Source organism: Coptis chinensis, chromosome 3 (assembly GCF_015680905.1).
Source record: "Coptis chinensis isolate HL-2020 chromosome 3, ASM1568090v1, whole genome shotgun sequence".
NCBI classification, from domain to species: Eukaryota; Viridiplantae; Streptophyta; class Magnoliopsida; order Ranunculales; family Ranunculaceae; genus Coptis; species Coptis chinensis.
In genome coordinates, this window is record NC_141458.1 from 30,624,061 (window position 1) to 30,646,112 (window position 22,052).

At 37.4% G+C, this 22,052-nt stretch overlaps 1 protein-coding gene across 1 annotated transcript; it reads left to right on the top strand.

Moving 5' to 3' along the window:
- The first annotated feature begins 19,401 nt into the window (after positions 1–19,401).
- Positions 19,402–21,994, top strand: LOC147509119 (mitotic checkpoint protein PRCC-carboxy-term protein). The gene is made up of 3 exons (XM_086601432.1): positions 19,402–19,541; positions 20,099–21,215; positions 21,696–21,994. Exons 2-3 carry the CDS (start codon positions 20,190–20,192, stop codon positions 21,852–21,854), a joined length of 1,185 nt encoding a protein of 394 aa, XP_086457558.1. The 5' UTR covers positions 19,402–19,541; positions 20,099–20,189; the 3' UTR covers positions 21,855–21,994.
- The last annotated feature ends 58 nt before the right edge of the window (positions 21,995–22,052 follow it).

A 22,052-nucleotide genomic window follows, 5' to 3' on the forward strand; every position in this document is an offset into this window, starting at 1 on the left:
CGATACTATTAAAGTGGAGTTGGAATAGAAGATTCGTTCCACTCCTAGTTCTTTAGCATTCAAGTTTCCTACGACTATCAATCCTACCAAAGTCAATGAGAGTTTTACGAATTATACTACGAAATGCTACGGAATACTAAAGTTTGAATCTATAATAAGATTTAGGGGGGAATTGAATCCACCTTGAATCCAACTTAAGAAACTAGTATAGATTGTTGTAATCCAATTCTTACGTTCTTACGGTAAGAATTGGTCATTCTAATCCCTAATTATACATGGCATCTCTACCAATTCATAACTAGCATGTGAGGACGTCCACCCATTCTCATGGCGAATCAACGACCTTTTAGAGTGGAATATACTCTTACAACGATTCTCGTCCACCCATTCTCATGGCGAATCAACGACCTTTTAGAGTGGAATATACTCTTACAACGATTCTATACTACACAATCAAGTTTTCATCAAGGCTTCATCAAACCCTTCTAATGGAGGTTTAGCCTTGATTCATCAAACTATCATTTCCATATGAAATTGAATAAGACATAATATAAAGATTCTAACTTTATTAAATTCAACTAAACAATAATTGAAATCTAAATTAACAGCTAAGAAATCATTAACGACTAAGAATTGAAATTAGATCTAAGCAATTTTAAATAACAAAATCGAAATTATCAAGAACTAACTATTTTATTTATCTAATGAATAATAAACAATGATTCAATATTGAAATTAAAACAAGAATAACAACTAATTAATTAATTGAAAAACTAGATCTAGAACTAAGCTTTAATGGCTACTCTAATAGCTACCCTAATCCTAAGCTAATTCATCTTAAGAGCTAAGTCTTGTGTGTGGAAATGGAGGAGACCAGATCCACATTTTCATGCATTGACTGAGGGTCCATGTTTTGGGCCAGAAAATCGAGCCTAAAACCTAATTTCTTCAGTCCACAGGGATCTTTTCAGCTGGCTTTGACTTTAATAGGCTTTTCGTCCACTTTTGCTCCTCTGATTAGGTCAAAGTTTGAACCATTGGAAAGCGTTTTCCGAGCCGATCGTTTTGACATAAGGTACGCCCAATTCCGAGGTTTTAGTCCAAAGATACGGTCTTCGGAAGTTCTGCTGACTTCTGTGTGCTGCTTCTACCCGTCTTGGCCTTTAATCTCAGAACTTCTTAGCAACCAACCCTTGCTCCTTTATATAGCCAAAGTGGCACATTTCTGCACATAATTGACTTCAATGCCTGAAATACATAAAAACATGTAATTAGCATTAACTCTTATTTATTACTCGCATAATTGGTCTAAAAGTATTATTGTTAAGGGGTTAAAACTACAGTTTTGGGCTCTTATCAAACCACCCCCAAACAGCATTTTGCTTGTCCTCAAGCAAATATGAGAAATCAGCATAAGTGACCAAAAATGGAGTCCTAACTAATCTCGTTTTGCCAAGTGCAATTGCATTGACCATATGCAACAAGGCCTTAAACCACTAGGAATTCCCTAGTGGACAAGTTGTAGCCTCGTGAGAGTTTTCCAGTGAAGGTACTCACAAACTTTATCTATACTGCAATGACTCAGAAATAAAATTATTGTTTCCTTATCTATGTCTCAATTATCTATACATCTTACTAGCAATAAATACAGAATAATCAAGTCGAAACCTAAGCTAATATATGCATAATAATCAATCATCTACGAATAAACATATATACAATGAGTAATACTATGAGATGTACTAGCAGGTCCGTTTCTGAAAACTCAAAATAGCGTCCTTAAGTAGGTCCTCACATAAATATTAAGACAAAAACCACTCTGATTTTTCCACTCAAGTTTCGCTACTCCAGTGTGCAGTGGGCACACTTTATCTTACAAACTCAATGACACACAAGGAAGTCAGAGTCGATCAAACACATCTACCACTTACTATCACACTAACCTATTCCTAATTGAGCTAGAGGTCTTTATTAGGTGTTGCGGGGATTTGGAGATGGTTTAAGAAGGAAGAAAATGGATATTCAAAAAGGACAAGTCTGAGATAATAGAGGCTTCATATTATGCAACTAGATAAACCATTATTCTTTACTTTTGTTTATACACTTTGTTTCCATCCTTAGCCATTTTTTTTTTTTCTTTGGCTTTTGACTCCTTGATTCTATTTTTGGAGTTCTAACTTTTTATTTCCTTTTATTTTTTTTATTTTTTATTTGGATGGAAACTTACTTTTCTCATCTGAAGCGACTAACGAATTCTTGATTTCAAAGGTTCTTCTCTTTTCAATTCTTCATCTATATTCTCAGACTTATTCAAAGAATTGGGTAGGTTAATTTTTTTTATTTTGTTTTGTTTTGTAACAGGGTAAAGGATTTGTGGTTTATGAAAGGCTAAAGAAAGGCTCAGAGGGGCGACTAGTAGAAAATAATTTATAGGTTTGAATTTCTGGCTATATTGATCTAAAGAGGGCCTAAATTCTTGCTTAGGATATGGTATAATAATCAAGCAAGTGGACGTGTGATTTCTCTATCCGGATTTTACTTCTCCCTTGTGTCATTTCTCAAATGTTCACTCATATAAGGTTTTAGGCTATATTCTCACAGAATTTGTAGAATAAGTACTCTAGCCTAGATTTCATAAACTTACTGCCAACAATCATAGATCATGTAACATATTTATAGATAGATGCAAGGATTATTACCTACATATTAACCTAAGTTTCTAAAAACTATTCTAATGCAAAAGCTACATGAGATTTCTAGATTATCAAGGGCCTAGAGAAGGAAATCAATACCAATATTCCTAAGTGTATAGCATACTTTTTATTTATATTTTTAAAATTTTTGAATTTTTTTAACTAAAAAACAACTGCATATTATACATATTTATATCTTAACATATGCCTTAATTACACGTGTTTCTATGCCCCCCCCCCCAAACAAGAAGCATGTTTTGTCCTCAAAGTATTTAAATAAATAGGTTAGAGAAATACCATTGAAACGCGTGAAATTCTGGAAGATCTACAAAATAAGGTTAAACATACTAATATAGAAAAGAAAAACTGACGCAACTCTATAAGAGTTCCACGCGTAATGGAGTTAATGAGAAACAAATTGCTTAGGACATAAGCAGATACTAACTGAAATAAAAACTAACCTTAACTCCCGTTTAAGCATTTCCCTCATTTCCCTCTCCAAAGAGAGGAGGTTTCTTCGCATCCTGCCATGCCATGATAACTTGCCAAGCCCGCCGCCGTGTGTCGTCAACTTGTGCTAACTTGTCTAGTGTTACTATGTCTGATGGGGTGTAAAGAGCAACCAAATGAGGTTGCACCTGCCATCCCGGCCAAGTCATTACTCGAAATGAGTGAACCACCCAATTAGTGGGTCTCATGACTTCAACCCTTTTCCAATCCGTGAACTGGGTACATAATTCAGGTAGACAACTGAGCATGATGCGGCAAACCAAAATAGGCATAAGAAGATACTTATGTCGCATGCTTTGGGCTCTCTTAAGACTAGCCACTAATACTCGGGGAATGTCATATTGGCGGCCCCCACCGCCTAAAGCAAGGAAAAACGTCACCCAGTGATGCGATTTGTAGAGGTAAACCGCCAATCCCCTAAAATATTCATCAGGATGAATAACATAGTGGTGCCTACATTTAGGGATAGGCTATCAAGGGCTATGTTGTAACGCCCTTGGTCCATTATACGAAATGCCCCTCCCCCATAATACTCATGGAAATATGTATAGTCATAGAGATATGCATTATCGGTCATATATCCCCACGTGTGAATAGGATCAGGTATTGGTATTCCCGAAACTAATGCTACCACATACTTATTGAATTCTAGGGGTGTGTCATCAACCGTGACGGAGAATTCTTGTTCTCCATCCTGATTACAATAGAACTTAACATTATTGTAAAAAAAATTCAGTAAGTTTAGGTGAATACGAGTCGTCTTCACTTACCAGAAGATGCCTCTATCCGAACTACATGATCCTCTCGCGGAACCAATGTCCATAAGACTCACTTCCCAACAAGTGTTCAAAAGACTGCTCCGGTATTACTATAGGAGAAGTCATCACAAAATTACTTTCTAGAATAGCTGCAACGATCCTGGAACAACCCACAAAAAATTGAAATTTTTCTTGGCCATCGGGTTAAGCGCACGGTCGCGCTCCATCTATCTTGGGTAGGCGCGGGGGTGCGCTTTGGTGATTTTGAGTTCGGGCACTTGGTAGCAGTGGCTCACTTTGTTTGGGATGGGGCGGGGTCGCTTCGGGATGAGAACTGGAATTCCAATGTTGTGGGCGTAGGTCGCGCTCAGTTCAAGGCTTGGTAGGGCGTGGGTCGTGCTCTAATGAAATTCTATCAGACAGTGCCTAAAAGCGCTCCACTGGGGCACAGGCGCGCTCCGAGCTGCTGATACTGCTAAAATGGATAAGAAAGATGGGAACCGTGGGAGTGAAAGGTGAGAGATGAAAGTGGGTGTAATGTGGGTTGTGTGTAGAATGAATGAAGTTTTTATAGGTTTTAAGTTGCTAAAACGAATCAGGAAGTTGCCAAAAAGCTAGCCTTAAGGCAATTGCCGAAAACAAAAAAATTCCAAAACCGAAAACGGAAACAACTCATATTCTTGATTCTAAAACAACCCTAATATCTTTTAGATTGAATTTAGAATAGTAACTTCTAAATTCTTTTATATTTCATCCTACCACAACATCTAATCATAGGTATGCCCATATCGGCAATATTCTCAACCCTCACGTCAAACCAACTACTAAAATGGAGGATCCTATAACAAATCATGCTAGAGTAAATAATACCACCCCAAACAATTCGGGAAGGTAGGATTAACGATAAAAACAATGCACAATATGAAAAGAACCAAATTATATTAAAATTCAAATTCAAATAAAATTAACTACCGAATTTAAAATTAACTACTGAATTTAAAAAAACTTAATATCCAAACTAATAAAAACAATAAAAACAACTAAATACCATCGAAACAACATATTTTTAGAAACACCTAGCCACGTGATGAAGTTGGATGCCGAGATGGAGATTGGGCCTGGGATGAAGATGGGGCCTGAGACGAAGAAGGGCCCGAGCCATCCGTCTTTTGACGACGACACTCATGCCTCTCAGACTCATCTAAAACAAAAACCTCCAGTGGTGGCATGTGTCGTAGGATTTCTACTTGGAATAGGCATTGTGCTTCCATTGCAGCTTTCATCTCTTTATATTGCTCATAGTGACGCCGAAGGAGTGTCTCCATGTTACACAAAATATCCTCCTAACCCTTTTCGAGGTTTTCAAAACTAGTCTGAAGGTTCTTTTGTTTATTTCGAATTATAATATGCATATCCGGTACATCTTCACAAATAGCATAAATGCAACGCACGCCAGTATGCAACACTGACATGCGTTCTGACTCAGACGTACACTTTTCCAAGGCATCTTCATCAAAATATGTCATGTCCTCCATTTCCTCATCTGAATCAACCACCCTATCCTCTGGCAACATCCAAGTCTTTTGGATGCACTCTGTATAAATAATTTCATTTGAATGCAATTTCAACATAGTCCATTTCGGTTCTTGGTTTCCCCAAGACAACATTATCTTCATAATTAAAGCAGGGAATGGTGCAATACTCTTCCCAACTCCTCTAATCATATTTATCAAAAAATCGAGGATACAGAATTCATACCTCTTCTTTTGCAATATCCAGATAACGTGTAGACATGTCAAACCGATGTCGCTCACTTTCTCCTTCCCAATGACGTTCTTACCAATCCACTGAGCTACAACCAGTTGGTTGGTTCGCAGAGATGACTGTCGAGCACAATGAGAATTCGGATTGTATTGACCTTCCATGAGAGTGTCGTTCATCAATGCATGAACTCCAGTATACTGGAATTCCTACACGGTGGCGTCGAGGTGGCGTTCAGGCGTAATGCCTAGAATCTCAACCAACTTCTCTCTCGATAATTCTCTCTTAACCCCAGCCACCTTCATGAAAACTTTTCGACCATCCAACTCTCTCTTCTTATAGAATTGTTCTACCAAATCAGAGTGGTAGAAATTATTTGTCGAGTACCACAACCTATTCTAATTCCTCCTAATCATCTCGTCAGAAAAAAAAATGCGCAAAGCGGTCGGCCGTAAAAGCTTTGTTCCGACAGAATTCTTCGTCTTAAAGCCATTGAAAGTTTTGAATTGATTTAGGGGTTTGTATGTGGTGTAGGAAACGATGTGAAACAACCCTACTTTAAAAAAAAAAATGGTGGTGGGACAGCTGTTGCACGACAGTTCAAATATTTTGTGGTTTTTCTCTAATTTTCGGTGTTGGGGATGGTGGTGGGAGTGTTTTGGGTAAGATTTTGAATTTGGGCGTAGTTGTATTTAGGTTTCTCTTTTCTTTTTCTTTTTTTTTTTTTTAGGTTATGGTTTTGAATTTGGTAATGGCAGTTTTGGAAGGTGAAATCGCGACTGTTATGTTAAAGATGGAGACGCACATGCGTTGCACGTGGGCGCAAGATTGGGCCCAAGCCCAATTTGATTTTTCGAATTTTTTGATTTTTCGAGCAACTTCAAACTAAATTTGTCGCTTCGTTACTGGTCCGATTTTTGCGAATGAGCTATGAAAATGATCAGGAGAGAATTTCTAATCCAATGATCCATAAAACACTCTATTCCAACCGTGGATGACATATAAGAAGATGAAAAATGCCTCGAAGTGTGTGTGTGATGTAAGTTCTGCGAACGAATGAACTCTAATTTCATAGATAATGTCAACCTAAATCGAAATACAATTAAACGGCCTATGAAACACAAATGGAAAGTTGAACAATCCAGTACATAAATGAACACCCCACCCCCAAACAAATTTTTGGCAACGAAGTTTAGAAAATTTGTTTTAAAAGCAGGTCTTTTAAAGTCAGATTCCCGAGACTTCCTAAATTACTATTTTTATGATTTTAACAATTTTTATTTTTTATGAATAAAATTTAATATAAGAAAAACAATAAAGCAATAAATGCATAATTCACACTATAGAAGAACATGACTCAAAATCCGAGAAAACATGCAAGAGTGGAAAACGTGAATTATGTTTAACGTGGACTTAAGATCCGGTACTTACAGCCACACACTCCATAAGGAGGGCCCAGTTACCTAAGTGGTGCACTTACCAATATATGAAATTATAAGGAAGTACACCAAACTGTAGGAACTGTTATTTCAGAATGACTATTTCTACAAATTGCGAACACCACGCGCAGCAGAATTAATGGGTGTCCACAATTTGTGATTGGAAAACATACCTTTGAATCCGATTTAGATAACTCTGAGAATCCAAGCTTTATCAAATCCGAAATCAACAATCAACCTCTTGATCTTCTATTGTATTCCTTTAGAATAGATTGGACGTTGTGTGGACAACGATCTACCAATCCCCTCTTTTCTCTCAAGATCATAAGCTAATTCGGATCTACTTTTCTTGCCTCTTTTTTCAGAACCAGTGAATAGTGAATTTTGGCCAGAGAGAAATTATTCTATTTATAGGCTACAACAGGGACCATGAGGAGAAATTAGGGTTGGGCCTCGATGGGCTTGGGCTTCCCATGTTAAGCCCCGAGAACACGGCCCCAAGTCCGTCAACAAATAGCTTATTCCACTAAAGGCCATTGTTGCACTACCGCCCTAATCCCAAATTACGTGTCAGCATTTATGGGCTCCATATTATATGCTCGTTGATCTCTCCGTGTTTAAGATATCGAATGTCCATTGATTAAGTCAAATTACTGACAACTACATTAATCAACTTCTTATGTCCTTGAGTAGTACCACTCAACCTCATTGTCATGTCGGAATAAATCCACCTGCAGGGTTTACATGACAATCTTTTTGAGCTCCTCAAGGGGACATCATCAACCTAACTTCTTGCGGGACACAGATTCCTTTTATAATCAACAGCACACCTTACATACAATGTCATTACCCAACCCATTGAGTTTGTTGATTCACAAATGAATCTCACTCATTGATGATTTAAAGCAATGTACAATGCATGTAAGTGCCCGTTATTATATCCGGATTAGGAGGACAAGCATCCATAATAACAAAGGTGTTTGTTCTTTTATATAGTTAGTATAAGGAGAAACAACCTCACTTGGTCCTATTCAATACACACAAAGTGTACTAGTGTAATCCTATAGTCAAGATAGACTAATATCAGATTATACTACAATCGTACTAATGGTTTGTCTAAATCCATCTAGGTTGTGAACGATTACTTATACTTTATAAGGTACTGATGATATGATCTTCTGTGTGTTCACACTATATCATCTACAACATAAAGTATTAGACACACGCATATAACTAATAACATATATAATATGCATAATATTTGCCCATATGATTCTCATTCAAAATATAAAGAAATAGAGTTAATACAAAAGTAATGCTTTTAGTATATAACCCTATCACAAACAACAAAATGAGATGTTTATAGTCAAATACTCGAGACTTTAACAAATAACTGGATATATATATATACCCTTCAGTTTTCCATATATCAACAACCTAAAGAGTTGGGGGTCTTTCCATAAATAAATAACATGAAATGCGCTCCCAAACAGAATCAAGCCCCAAGATTCTCTACGACGTAACTTATTGAAATGAAAGCGAAGGCTGATGGATCTAGAATGTAACCGCGCATGCACCTTCTTTTTCGCCTTTGAACGAAAGGGTGTCCAAGTGAATGATCGTGAGAAAATGGATGTTTGTGGAAGATATGGTGGATATGGATGAATTTTAGACGTAAGGAATGGAAGAAATGAGAATGTAGGTTTGGCACAAAACTCATTCATGGTATAAGTGGGAACTGTCCCAATTCTGAAAATGAAGGTGTCAAGTGTATTTCCCTTGAAAATTATTTCTGTATTAAGAGGATTTAGAAAATCATTAAGTACAGAAGAAACAAAAGGGCCAAGCGCAAACTCCAGGTTCCTTTGAAAGGGTGGAAGGTGGGGAATATTGGTGAGGGAAGATGAATGAGTGTCAGCTAGAGCTCTCAGGTCTAGATCATTAGAAGCCTTAAGATATGCCAGGCATTCCTCAATAGGTGGGTCAAAAGAATCATTGGGATAGAGGGTAAAAAATTCATCTTCCATTATAGCGTCAAGGGATAAATGGATGTTGGCAGGGTGGGACTCGCGAGGTGGCAAGGAAGAGTTGCAGAAGAGTTGAAGGAAATCTTCCTCAATTTCCTCTACGTCCAAGGAGTATTTGTCAAAGTTGGAACTTCCAAAGGAAAGGAATTTGTGCATCTGGTCATTCGAAAATGTGGTTTTGAAATAATCATGAGCTAAGCTCTCGATCATGCTAACCTCTCCATCGATATTCGTATAAGGCAACTGTTTGATCGTTTTAAAAACATTAACCGCAATGGAAAGATGGCCAAAAAACAAGGACATCGAACCATCACGGCAGTTTATAAGCGCGTTGGCAGTTGCCAAGAAAGGGCACCCTAAAATGATCGGAACAGAATCGTTAGCGACTTCTGTATTGAGGATAACAAAATCCACAGGATATTAGAAATCCTGAACCTTAACCAGCACGTTTTCCACTACACCCTTAGGATACTTGATAGACCTATCAGCTAGTTGCAACGTCATTGTTGTAGGTTGCATTTTCTATAGACCTATTTGTTTATATAAATAATAAGGGAGTAAGTTAACACTCGCCCCGAGGTCTAATAAAGCAGTGGTCGTGTGAGTATCCCCTAAGGTGCATTATGCGATGGGGCGACCGGGGTCCTTGTACTTAACGATTTCATTGTGTTCGTTAAAGTTGGAAGCTGATTCGGTTAAAAAAGCGTCTTTAGGAATCTTTGTCTTACACCTAGTAGTGCATAACTCTTTAAAAACTTAGCATGGTAAGGTAACTTTTAATCACTTTCAAAAAGGTAAGTTTATCGTTAGATTTTTAAAACTTCCTAATCTCGTCAAAATTTGTATCCTTGTTTAACATAGCTAATTTCGAGGAAACAATGGTTTCTCTCTATATTTAGCATATGGATCAACGGGATGGTTAACCTTGTTTTCTGTTTCTTTTGGTACGTGGTTTAAGCGGGTACCTCTACAGGGGTAGGATCTTCAGTTTTTGTTTCGGTATCTAGTGTAATATCTAGTATAGGGACTACTGGTGGGGTAACTATAGATATAGTTACTTTGTTATCCACCACTCTGCCTGAACGGAGAGTGGTGATGGAATTTATCTCACCTACGTTTGCATTTTCGTTACTAGTATTACCGTTTACCTCAAAGGCTGTGTTTGGTGTTTTAGGATTAGGTATCGCTTGTCCTGGAAACACACCTTTGGGTTGTACTTTCTCTTGAGCTAACTGCTGTAAAAAAAAGTTGGATAGGTTGTAAAATATGTTGTTGAGATTGCATAAAGATATCAAAACGATCCGGTTGTGGAGTAGTATTTGCTACTGGTTGTGTGACAGGAACTGTGTCACGTTGATTTTTAATTGGTGGATTTTGGTAGTTATTATTTACTTGAACGATACCTCTATTAGTATTATAATTATTATTGTTATAATTATTATAATTACCCTGACCTTGTCCTTGTCGTGGTTGAGCTTGGTTGTTATAATTATAATTACCCTGACCTTGTCCTTGCCTTGGTGGACCTTGGTTGTAATTGTTTGTTGGCCTAACATTTGGGTTAAACAACCTTGGAGGTTGGTGATTATTTTGCCAACTGAAGTTGGGGTTTTGTCGCCAAGCTGCGTTAGGTTCGCTATTAATGGAACAAACATTATCTTGTTGTGATTGTTGTTGTTCATAGCGAAAAGGACAATAGAGTCGGGATACTCACGGACTCAAACAGAAATTACATGGATTGGAGTTGACATTCATGGCGGGGATAGGCGTTTGTTGAACGAAATAGCCTCTACCTTTTTAGTTAGAGATTCGATTAAATTTTTAAGTTCGGATCGGGTTTTATCTCAAACATATCGGCCGGCTTCAACTATTGTAGAAGAACTAAGCGGGCGGAGAAATCGTCACTACCGGTTATTATTACGCTTTAGTTTGATCTTCTAAAATTTATAAGCCTCACGGAGACTCCTTTACTTAGGAAACTACCCCATTCATTATGTCAAGCACCTCCTTGTGGTGGTGTAACAATCCCTTGAAAAGGCACGAACTAAGCGTGTCTTTTCGCGAGGTTATGGTGTGGACACTCTATAAGTAGATCGGTGAAACGATTCCAAGCCTCTGAAAATGATTCATGAGGATTCTGTCGAAAGAAATGAATCTTGGAAAGCATTTCATCGGTCTTTAGTGGTGGGTAAAAATGTTCCATAAACAGTTGAACAAGTTTAGCCCACAAGTCCACAGAATTTGGCGCATGGGCAGTTAACCAAGATGCCGCCTTATCGGCTAAAGTGAAGAGAAATACCCTTAGTTTAATTTGTTCAGCACCAACCGTAGGATAGTGGAATGTAGTAAGGACTTGGTCAATCCTACGTATGTGCTGATAAGGCTTTTCATGGTCTAACCCATGAAAAACGGGTAACAAATTAAATATATTTGGGGGGATTCGGAAATCCCCCACTGAGTCTGATAGAACGATGCAAGATTTAAGGCTATCATTCAAGGTTTTGTAAAAGTCAGAGAGAGGAAACTCTCTTTCTTCAGTCATTACTTCAGGTGGTGTGTATGGTATATTAGCTAGAGGTGTAGTGAGTGGTATACTAGAAAGGTGTTTTTGTTGACGTTGCCGGTTGATTACGTTAGGCATTTTTCTTCGACCTGACCTTAATCTCAGGCAAGGCTAAGCCAATCTTAACGAAACACAACAACACTCCAAACAATCTTGATATGTTAGTATGAACCTCTAATAGGAGATGCGAGGTGTGGAAGAAAAGAGTACCTGAATGCCTCCTTGCTTTGCTTATGAATAGCGTCTTGTTTACGCGTGCTCAGTGTGTATAACCAGTTAGAACACTGTAAACTATGAAGAAATGGGAATTTGAAACAAACATGTGGAAATCGGGTAGTTTCAGCAGAGGGCGCAGGTCGCGCTCAGAATAGACCTAGGTAGGGCTAGGGGTGGGAATTTGGCCCTAACGACCCTAACCCGGCCCTGACCGACCCGACCCTAAGCCCTATAAAGCCCTCACAGAGTTTAGGGCCGGGCCGGCCCGGCCCTAATGCCTTCTAGGGCAGGGCTAGGGCTAAGATTCTAAAACATAGGCCCGACCCTAACCAAGCCCTAACCGGCCCTGTTTCATACTTTCACTATAAATACACATACCATAATTGTCCAACTCTTTGTTAAATATTTTCAATTAAAATAACATTGTCCTTTGTAATTTATCACTTACACCCAAGGGTACTTCCAATAACTTGTTTTATATATCAAAAACTTGTCAACTTAGCAGCCATGAAGAACAATGAGCACTAGCCTATTAAAAAATAATACTTTATTCCTTTGATCATCAAGTCAAAGTCCATAACTTATTATTCTCAATTTCTTTTCTCACTTATTTCTTATAAATTATATTTTTATTCACATCCAAGCCAAGTCTAAAACTAAAAGTTTCCTTCCACACCATTAAAGCAAAATACAGAGCAGACATTTGTAACATAGAAACCAAAAAACAACCTTTGTCAGAAAAATGACATTTGTAATCTCAAATCTTTCTCCATCACTTGTTCAAAAGCCAATATTTTCATTTCCATATACAAAGCTTGAATCACTTTTAAATTAGAAGAAAGGTAATATTATATTTGTTTGAATCTATTATAGAAATAATTTATGATATTACAAATAGTTTAACAACTTCCATGACCCTTAACCAAAACTATTATGTTTCTTCTTTATATCTATTACTTCTTCCTTTAAAATGATAATATAATTATTTGTCTATGTATTTCAATGTTAAATGTAATTTTAGTGAGGTTTGAGTACAAGGAAGAACAAATTCCGAACTCTCGATGTACTTCAGTTCATTAGATTGTGGATGTGCATTTTAAATTTTTGGACTTATACATGATTATTACTAGATTGGTTGGACTTTGAGTTTGTAGATTATTGTACATTTTTGTAATATAAATGAGTTTTAAAACTGATGTAGTAAAAAAAAAGAAAATATATAGGCCCGGCCCTAAAGCCCGACCCTAAAGCCTTTAAAGAGGGCTAGGGTCAGGGTCAGGGTTGAGGTTTAGACTTATGACCCGGCCCGACCCGGCCCTATGCTGACTTTAGGGCCGGGCCGACCCGGCCATAATATCTGAAGGGCTTTAAATGTTTAGGGCCGGGCTAGCCCGACCCGGCCCATTGCCCACCCCTAGGTAGGGCGCAGGTAGCGCTCAGGTTCAAGCTGGAGTTCCAAGTATTTGGGCGCAGGTCACGCCCAATTTAGCCTTGGTAGGGCGTGGGTCGCACTCAGGGAAAACCTCGAGGTCCAGGCGCTTCAGCGCGGGGGTCGCTCATGGTTTGCCTTGGCAAGGCGCGGGTCGCGCTCCAATTTAGCCTGCCCAAGGTGCAGGTTGCGCTCCGTATAGTTCTTTGAGGAAACTTTTCAGTATTGAAACGAACAACCACAGTGAGAATCAAATAAGGGTGGGTGGGTTATGGGACTTTGGAAAATTAACAATTCTAAAGAAAACAATACTAAAGGGAACTAAGATGGCAACGGCGCCATTTGATAAAAGTAAAATTGATAGTTTTACTAATGAATAAAGCGATGAAACTCTAAACGCAAGTAAAACTAAAACTGAACTATACTCGTGATTATCAAAGATTTCTACTCTCGATACTATTAAAGTGGAGTTGGAATAGAAGATTCGTTCCGCTCCTAGTTCTTTAGCATTCAAGTTTCCTACGACTATCAATCCTACCAAAGTCAATGAGAGTTTTACGAATTATACTACGAAATGCTACGGAATACTAAAGTTTGAATCTATAATAAGAATTAGGGGGGAATTGAATCCACCTTGAATCCAACTTAAGAAACTAGCATAGATTGTTGTAATCCAATTCTTACGTTCTTACGGTAAGAATTGGTCGTTCTAATCCCTAATTATACATGGCATCTCTACCAATTCATAACTAGCATGTGAGGACGTCCACCCATTCTCATGGCGAATCAACGACCTTTTAGAGTGGAATAGACTCTTACAACGATTCTATACTACACAATCAAGTTTTCATCAAAGCTTCATCAAACCCTTCTAATGGAGGTTTAGCCTTGATTCATCAAACTATCATTTCCATATGAAATTGAATAAGACATAATATAAAGATTCTAACTTTATTAAATTCAACTAAACAATAATTGAAATCTAAATTAACAACTAAGAAATCATTAACGACTAAGAATTGAAATTAGATCTAAGCAATTTTAAATAACAAAATCGAAATTATCTAGAACTAACCATTTTATTTATCTAATGAATGATAAACAATGATTCAATACTGAAATTAAAACAAGAATAACAACTAATTAATTAATTGAAAAACTAGATCTAGAACTAAGCTTTAATGGCTACTCTAATGGCTACCCTAATCCTAGGCTAATTCATCTTAAGAGCTAAGTCTTATGTGTGGAAATGGAGGAGACCAAATCCACATTTTCATGCATGGGCTGAGGGTCCATGTTTTGGGCCGGAAAATCGAGCCCAAAGCCCAATTTCTTCAGTCCACAGGTCCCTTTTCAGCTGGCTTTGACTTCAATAGGCTTTTCGTCTACTTTTGCTCCTCTAATTGGGTCAAAGTTTGGATTATTGAAAAGCTCTTTCCGAGCCGGTCGTTTTGACATAAGGTACGCCCAATTCCGAGACCTGAGTCCAAAGATACGGTCTTCGGAAGTTCTACTGACTTCTGTGTGCTGCTTCTGCCCGTCTTGGCCTTTAATCTCATAACTTCTTAGCAACCAACCCTTACTCCTTTATATTGCCAAAGTGGCACATTTATGCACATAATTAACTTTAATGCCTGAAATACATAAAAGAACGTAATTAGCATTAACTCTTATTTATTACTCGCATAATTGGTCTAAAAATATTATTGTTAAGGGGTTAAAACTACATCTTTGGGCTCTTATCAGTGATATATCATTTATATCTAGCAGCCATCACAGAAATTGGCACACTCAGCAAGGCCTATGCTTAGATCACAACCACTTCATTTGCTCAGTGATACATGTGAAGATAAACCCTTATGCTTAACTCCCGTTGCTGACCACCCAAATCAGACATTAACTGGGAGAAACAGTAACTAATCATGTTCGTATGACCTTAGACCCATGCGCACATTCATGCATGATGCATGCCATTACTTTCAGTAATATTCATTTTCAGAGTGTTGACAACCAATGATATATCATTTATATCTATCACAGAGTAGATACCCAAAAAATAAAGAGAAAAATAAGCAAATAAAAAAAATGAAAAAGTTTGTTCCACATTTTTTGACAAAGTACATATATGAAAAAAAATGTTTATCAAAATAAAAATTTACTAAATTGCGTCTTTGTCCATCTTAATAGATTTATCCATATTAAGTGTTTATTTCCAAGGAAAAATACGAATAGCACCTTGGAAAATGTAATAGTTTGAAATAAAAAATGAAGGGTTATTTGTTTATAGTGGATAGAGCTAACAACCTTATAGTAATCAAGCTTGTCAAGCGCAACCTCTCACTATTGCTCTTTTCTTGAACCTGTTTTCTTGTTGGATTATTAATAGGAACATCACCCACAATCGCTAGAATATTGCAATAACCTTGCTCCTTTGAAACGGGGTTGATATGGAAGGGTGGAAGTCCAAATGTTATTTGAGCATGACTTGGTTTAAAACATTCATATTATCTATAACATTGAACGTGACTAAAAATAATAAAGCTCAAGTCATGCCGGCATTTAACTCCCAAAGAGATTCTAGGTCCAAATTTACAGAGAATTTTTTCAAATGACAAAACAAAGAGAAAACATAGTAAAAGCTAACCCATGCATATATAGTCCCATACAAGGGCTATGAGATGAAGTGCTAACAACAATATCAAAAATAGGTTCTATCTAAGATATAAACTCAAGAAGTACATGTGTTGGACATCAGCAATGTGGAAGCCCTTAACACATACCACAAAGTATCAATCAATCAACTCCTTCACTTGGGTCTGACAGAGGGGATGGCCATCAGAATATGCATGTAAATTTAGTCATCAAAGCCAATAAAGCATATATGTATCTGACTTAATGTATACACCCCATAATTCGAGCAATACAGCAAAAAAATCATAGCACTCCAAGCAAATAATACACCCTAGATTACAAGTCATAAGAGAACCAACACAATATCAACAAATAAAAGCAAACCCCAAGTAGATGCTCATACTTTACCATTCATTAAGATGCATTTTTGCAACACACTTAATAGAGTCCCTCAAAATCAACCTCCAAGCAAACGAAGATGATCAAGGGATATTGAACACACACAAAAGAAGAACATATTTCATACATGTCAATTGGCAAAAAAAAAATATTGTGTAGTACATAACTGATTCAACATACAATTTCTTAGTGTAGAATGCAAATGCTTTCAAAGTGAAAAACAATGAGATCAGAAAACTTACTGAGAGCACCAATATTAATACATGTAGGGGACATGCACTTGCTTGGAATGATATGAGATGTGCTAGCCTAATTGTATTGCCAATCTATACCCTTTCTTGAAATGAGACGTGCTTCATAGAAAAAGAAGAATTAATACTAAAAAGTACTTGTAGATTTTATGAGTAGGGAGATAATGGAGATCCCTTACAGACCTTGCACAAGTAGTTATTGACACACTGAAACAATAAATTCATACTTGAGCAATAGAGATCGTAGACCAAAAAAAAATAACTGTTCTAACCTTCGAAATAGAGATCGTCCACTTTTCACTTTGAGTTTGCAAGCAACACCGCAAGAAAGGCAAGCGAAATGGAATCGTTGAAAATATTATATAGAGTGAAAAGAGAGAGAGAGAGAGAGAGAGAGGGTTGAGGGATTGCATAGGTTGTGGCTTTTTCATGCTGCGAGATTGACGAAGCATTTTCAGAAGGAGATTAATTAATTAGTGGGTCATGATCGGAGTTCATGTGCGTGCAGGGGCATTAATTAATTAGCGGGTGTGGCTAATTAAACATATAACTTGGTAGTAATTGACTAATTGTACGTTTAAACTTTATCCCACGTTACGATAAAAGCATTAAATTGCCATTTATAACATTGGTGAGTCTTGAAGAAATTGATTATATAACGTTTCATTCTTTAAATGTGTATTATTATTATTATTGAGAAGACCTTTCAAAGGTGTTCGTCTCAATCTTGATTGTACACTGCCTCCTAATGATTTATGAAGCCTGGGCCTAAAGTCCATCAAACTAAGTGCATATCATTTTATGTTTAGTGGAAGCTAAATGGTTTTGTTTTTGAAGCTTGATTAAATGTGGGCTTTTAATAATTAAATGTTTAGTGGAGGATCATGGGTTGTCAAAATTAACAGGGAGTGACTCTCAAGGACAAAAATGCTGAAAAAGTAACTCTCAAGGACACCTTTTTTTTTCGTAACTCACAAGGATCGGGTAGATGAAAGTTCAAGTATACCCTTGACGCGAAATAAAAAATGGATCGGATAGATGAAATGTCAAGTATACCCCTGACGCGAAATAATTAACGGCCCGGCCCAGACGAAATGACCTGGTGTATTTAGTATGAACATTGAATGTTCATAGTCTTTGGGTATGAACATTGACTGGGTATGAACATTCAATGTTCATAGTCCTTTGGGTATGAACATTCAATGTTCATACATCAATATATTGTATAAGGTACATTCACCTATTTGGATATGAACAATCATTGTTCATACACCAGCAGAACGTATGAACACTCATTGTTCATAGTAAAATGATAGAAAGGGTCAAATTGAAAAATATTTATTTTAAATCTGGGTCATTTGTCCTTGAGGGTTATTTTCACGAAAGGGTATAACTGGCATTTAAAAAAAGTAAAATGGCTTGGCCAACTTATTTTGTCCTTAAGGGTTACTAAATTTGAAATCGTGGGTTCGTGAGTTACTAATTGCTAGAATTTGTTCTTGTGAGTTACTCACCAAAACCCGTGTCCTCTAGACTTCATTTTCTCTAAAATTGGGTGTTAGGCCCAATTTCTTGCAAAATTAAATGGATTCATTTATGGACATAACTAAAAGGATTCAAAATTCAAAATTAAAATTTTGAATGGGGCATCAAAAGGGCTTCAAAATCATCTCTGCCGTACACGTGTCCCCTTTCTAACACATATCCCTAAGCGATCCTCACCACTTTTTGTCTATCCATTTTGTTTTGTTATAATAGATAGATATGTAATTAATATATGGTTAATGTTATAGCTTTCACGGTTGATAATTAATAGAGATCCATTATAGAATAACCACATTATTCTCTCCATATCACGCACACGATACATATCTAGCGTGCCATCATTACAATTCAAGTACAACACATTCGCAACTATCCTTTGATGACAGCATGTCCCTGGTGCTCATAGTTATTATAGTGTTCAAACTACATAATAGACCGCGTAGCCCAGCGCCCTGGCATGCATGACCCAAGATGAAAGAACTGTGTTGCTATTAGGCCCAACTACGTAAACAAATATACCTTTTGAATTTTGCTGCAAAAACCTATGAAAGCCATTACACAAGCAACTAGAATTTTGCTGGAAAAACCTATGAAAGCCATTAGAGCATTCCCAATGCAAGTCAGTGTTTTTCACCTCCACGTAGGCTTAATTTCCTCTCTTTGCTACTTTGGTGAAAAGCAAGGTGAGGGTGCCCAATGCAGATGTGACTTTGAATCTCGGACGGGATGTTTGATTCCATCTGAATGTAAAAATCGAAAAAATGCGCAGGACGAAATGAAACATCTAGTCTGAAGTTAAAAAAAAAAACCGAAAAAACACACGGGACGGAATGAAACATTCTGTCCAGAAAAAAAAACAAAAAAATTAAAAAAAAACATACGAGAGGAAATAAAACATTCTGTCCGAAGCTCACAACTCAGTGAAAATCTCAGTAGCAAGTGCTATTCTCGTTGTGACTTAATTATAAGTCACCGACTTTGTCACCTTTGCATTGAGCAAGACAAAAGTGAAAACTCTCAATTTCCCCTCATAGTGACTTGCATTGGGAATGCTCTTGCACTAGCCACTAGTTGAAAAACTTTTGTGCGTCAAGCCTTATGGAAATATCTTTGGTTACATAAGAAGAAAATGGCTGCGGAAGAGTGGTTGAGTGGCTCGATGCACTGCAAATTAGCAACCATGAACTCAGGGTCCAATAAGAGTTGGGCCTGGCCCAGTTTGTTTTCCAAAGTCCAAATAAAACACGACCGAAACGCAAAACACTTTCTTTCTTCTTCCTCTTTTTACGATTCCCTTCTACACTATTTTCGTCACTCCTGTAAGTAACGTTTATGATATTCTCTTCTGGGTGTGTTATTTTTTATTTCGATATAATTTTTATTTATTTTTTGTAAATAATTTGGTATGGTATTTTTTTGCCCCTGATTATACATATAATGAAATTGGTTGATATTATATTCTTGAATAGAATTGGGTTTCGATGGTGAACCCTCCAACACTTTTGTAATTACACACGCAATCCTTCCCATTCAACTTGTTATAAGATAAGCCCCTTCCAATGCTAAGTTTCTTGAACACTTAAGAGAATATGTACACTGTAGTTGATATTGTTTACATGAACTATTATAGAGGTTGGAATCGGGTTGTAAGCGTTGTCGACTGGCATTAGGAGGTGTGTTGTTGCACCCTCTTAAGTGAGTTTGTAACTCACATTTGTTTCCATGTTGCTTCCCAATCGATATATTTTACTTGGGATAAAGAGAAATGGAAAGAAGTTTATGTATAGTACTATGAACTAGTATGGGCTTTAATCTTTCATTTCTAACGGTAGGCTATTGCTAAAGGAAACTCATGTTGATTGAATTGTATTTTCAGGTCCGAACTGGCAGCTGGTTGACACCGTTTTCCAATATACAAGTAGCTTTGAACTTGTTTTAGGGTCACTATAAGAGTTTAGCCTCTCTCGATGGATTCTCTGTTTGCAAGCTATGCTTCATCGGACGATGAAGGAGAAGAGCAGCAACATTCTGAATTTTTTCCCTCCAAAGCTGTCTCTATATCTGTTGAAACATTCTCGTTACCCAAAGCTTCCCGTGTCTTAGGAGATCTTCCTCAACCAAAATCTTCTTCCTCTCCTTTCCCGTCTCTTCCTCCACCCAAATCCTCCTACTCTCCCTTCTCTTCTCTTCCTGAACCCGAATCTTCATCTTCTGACTTCGCTTCTCTTCCTCCACCCAAATCATCCTCTGTCATCTCTTCTTTCCCATTTCCCAAACCTAATAATCCACAACCCCCGTCAGATTCCTCATCTTCATATCCCAAAAGGGTTGTTCAGTTCAAGCCTCCTGTAATGCTAAAGCCAGCCAACAGTGATGATGATGATGATGATCACGAAGAAAAAGAAAAACGAAGAAAGCCCGTTAAAGAATCAACTTCTTCTACTGCAACATCCTCTGTGCATTCCTTCTTTTCAGCTCTTCCTGCTCCTAAGAACACCCTAGGTTCAGGTTCTGCCCCATCCTTGGGTGCTGGTCGTCGGTCAATTGTTGAAACCGATGTACCCACATCTACCTATGTTGGAACTCCATTGGAAAATAAAGAAACTGTTGAGCATAAAGAGAATTTTGATGGAAATTGGGGTGATGGTTCATCCTTGATTTCAGCATCAGAACCTTTAACTAGTGGAAGTGATCCTTCAAATTGGATTCCAAGCAATGAGACTTATGGAAGCTATGGAAATTATGAATATAATGCTAATTATGGAGGTTATGAGGGCAGCTATGGGAATTACAATGGAGCAGAAACAGTTGCACTGACGGCATTGACACAAGATAATTCCGGATTCATTCAAATACCGAGAATGTTAGGAAAGAGGGGGAGGAGTGATATACCCACAGAAATAGTTGAAGTGAAACAGGACGAATTGATGAAAAATAGACCAAGAGAAGATCAGGCCAGGTCGACTGGAATAGCTTTTGGACCCTCTTATCAGGTATTATACTCATACTCTTCATTTTCCTTAGATATCTTTTTTTAGTGGTTATTGGTATGCAGTTAATACACTTGCATGCTTTGTTCGCAAAATCACAAGTTGAGGGTGTGTTTGATTTGTTGGAGCATTTAATAGCTAAATACTTGATTTTGTGCGAACCTTTCCCACTCACTAAATCACTAATCTCAGCCAACTTCAACCTACTTATAAAAACTTCCCACACAACTACAACTAATTTGTGGTGAAAATTTTCCACTAAAGCAAGAGTTTTATCCAACATTACCTCTTAATCAAACACACCCTTAGATTTGTATAACATTGTGTGGCATATAAAATGCAAAAAAACGTTTTTTTTTGTTTGATTGCTAAATAAAATGCAAAAAACATGGCATTGGGGTGTGTTAAGCTAAGAGTGCACATGCTACAATAAGTGTACTTTCTACAAAGGCAGCAAAAATTTATTTAATTTTCTTTCTGCAGTCTGTTTCAACAAAAGGAAAGCCTTCAAAGCTGCACAAGAGGAAGCATCAGATTGGGTCTTTGTACTTTGATATGAAGCAAAACGAGCTGGAGCTTGCAGAGCGGCGTTCTAAAGGCTTCCTTACGAAAGCGGAAACGCAAGCCAAATATGGTTGGTGAGTTGTAATAATGCTCTTGTAACCAATTTTTGAATTTGGGAACAAAAAATATGAGAAACTTGGCTTTGATTGTCTCATGCATGTAATTTGTTATCTTGATGTCGATTAATGACAAAGTGGAAAGGAGTTGCCAGTGTTTAAGATTGGTTGGCCTAAAAACTGAATTGATTTTCCTTTACAATGCATTTGCTTCTCGGAG

Bases quoted from the DNA above. Each gene is read 5' to 3' on its own strand.
- LOC147509119 (XM_086601432.1), top strand. From the start codon at position 20,190: ATGGATTCTCTGTTTGCAAGCTATGCTTCATCGGACGATGAAGGAGAA. The intron at 21,216-21,695 runs GTATTATACTCA...TTCTTTCTGCAG, and splicing joins CTTTTGGACCCTCTTATCAG to TCTGTTTCAACAAAAGGAAA.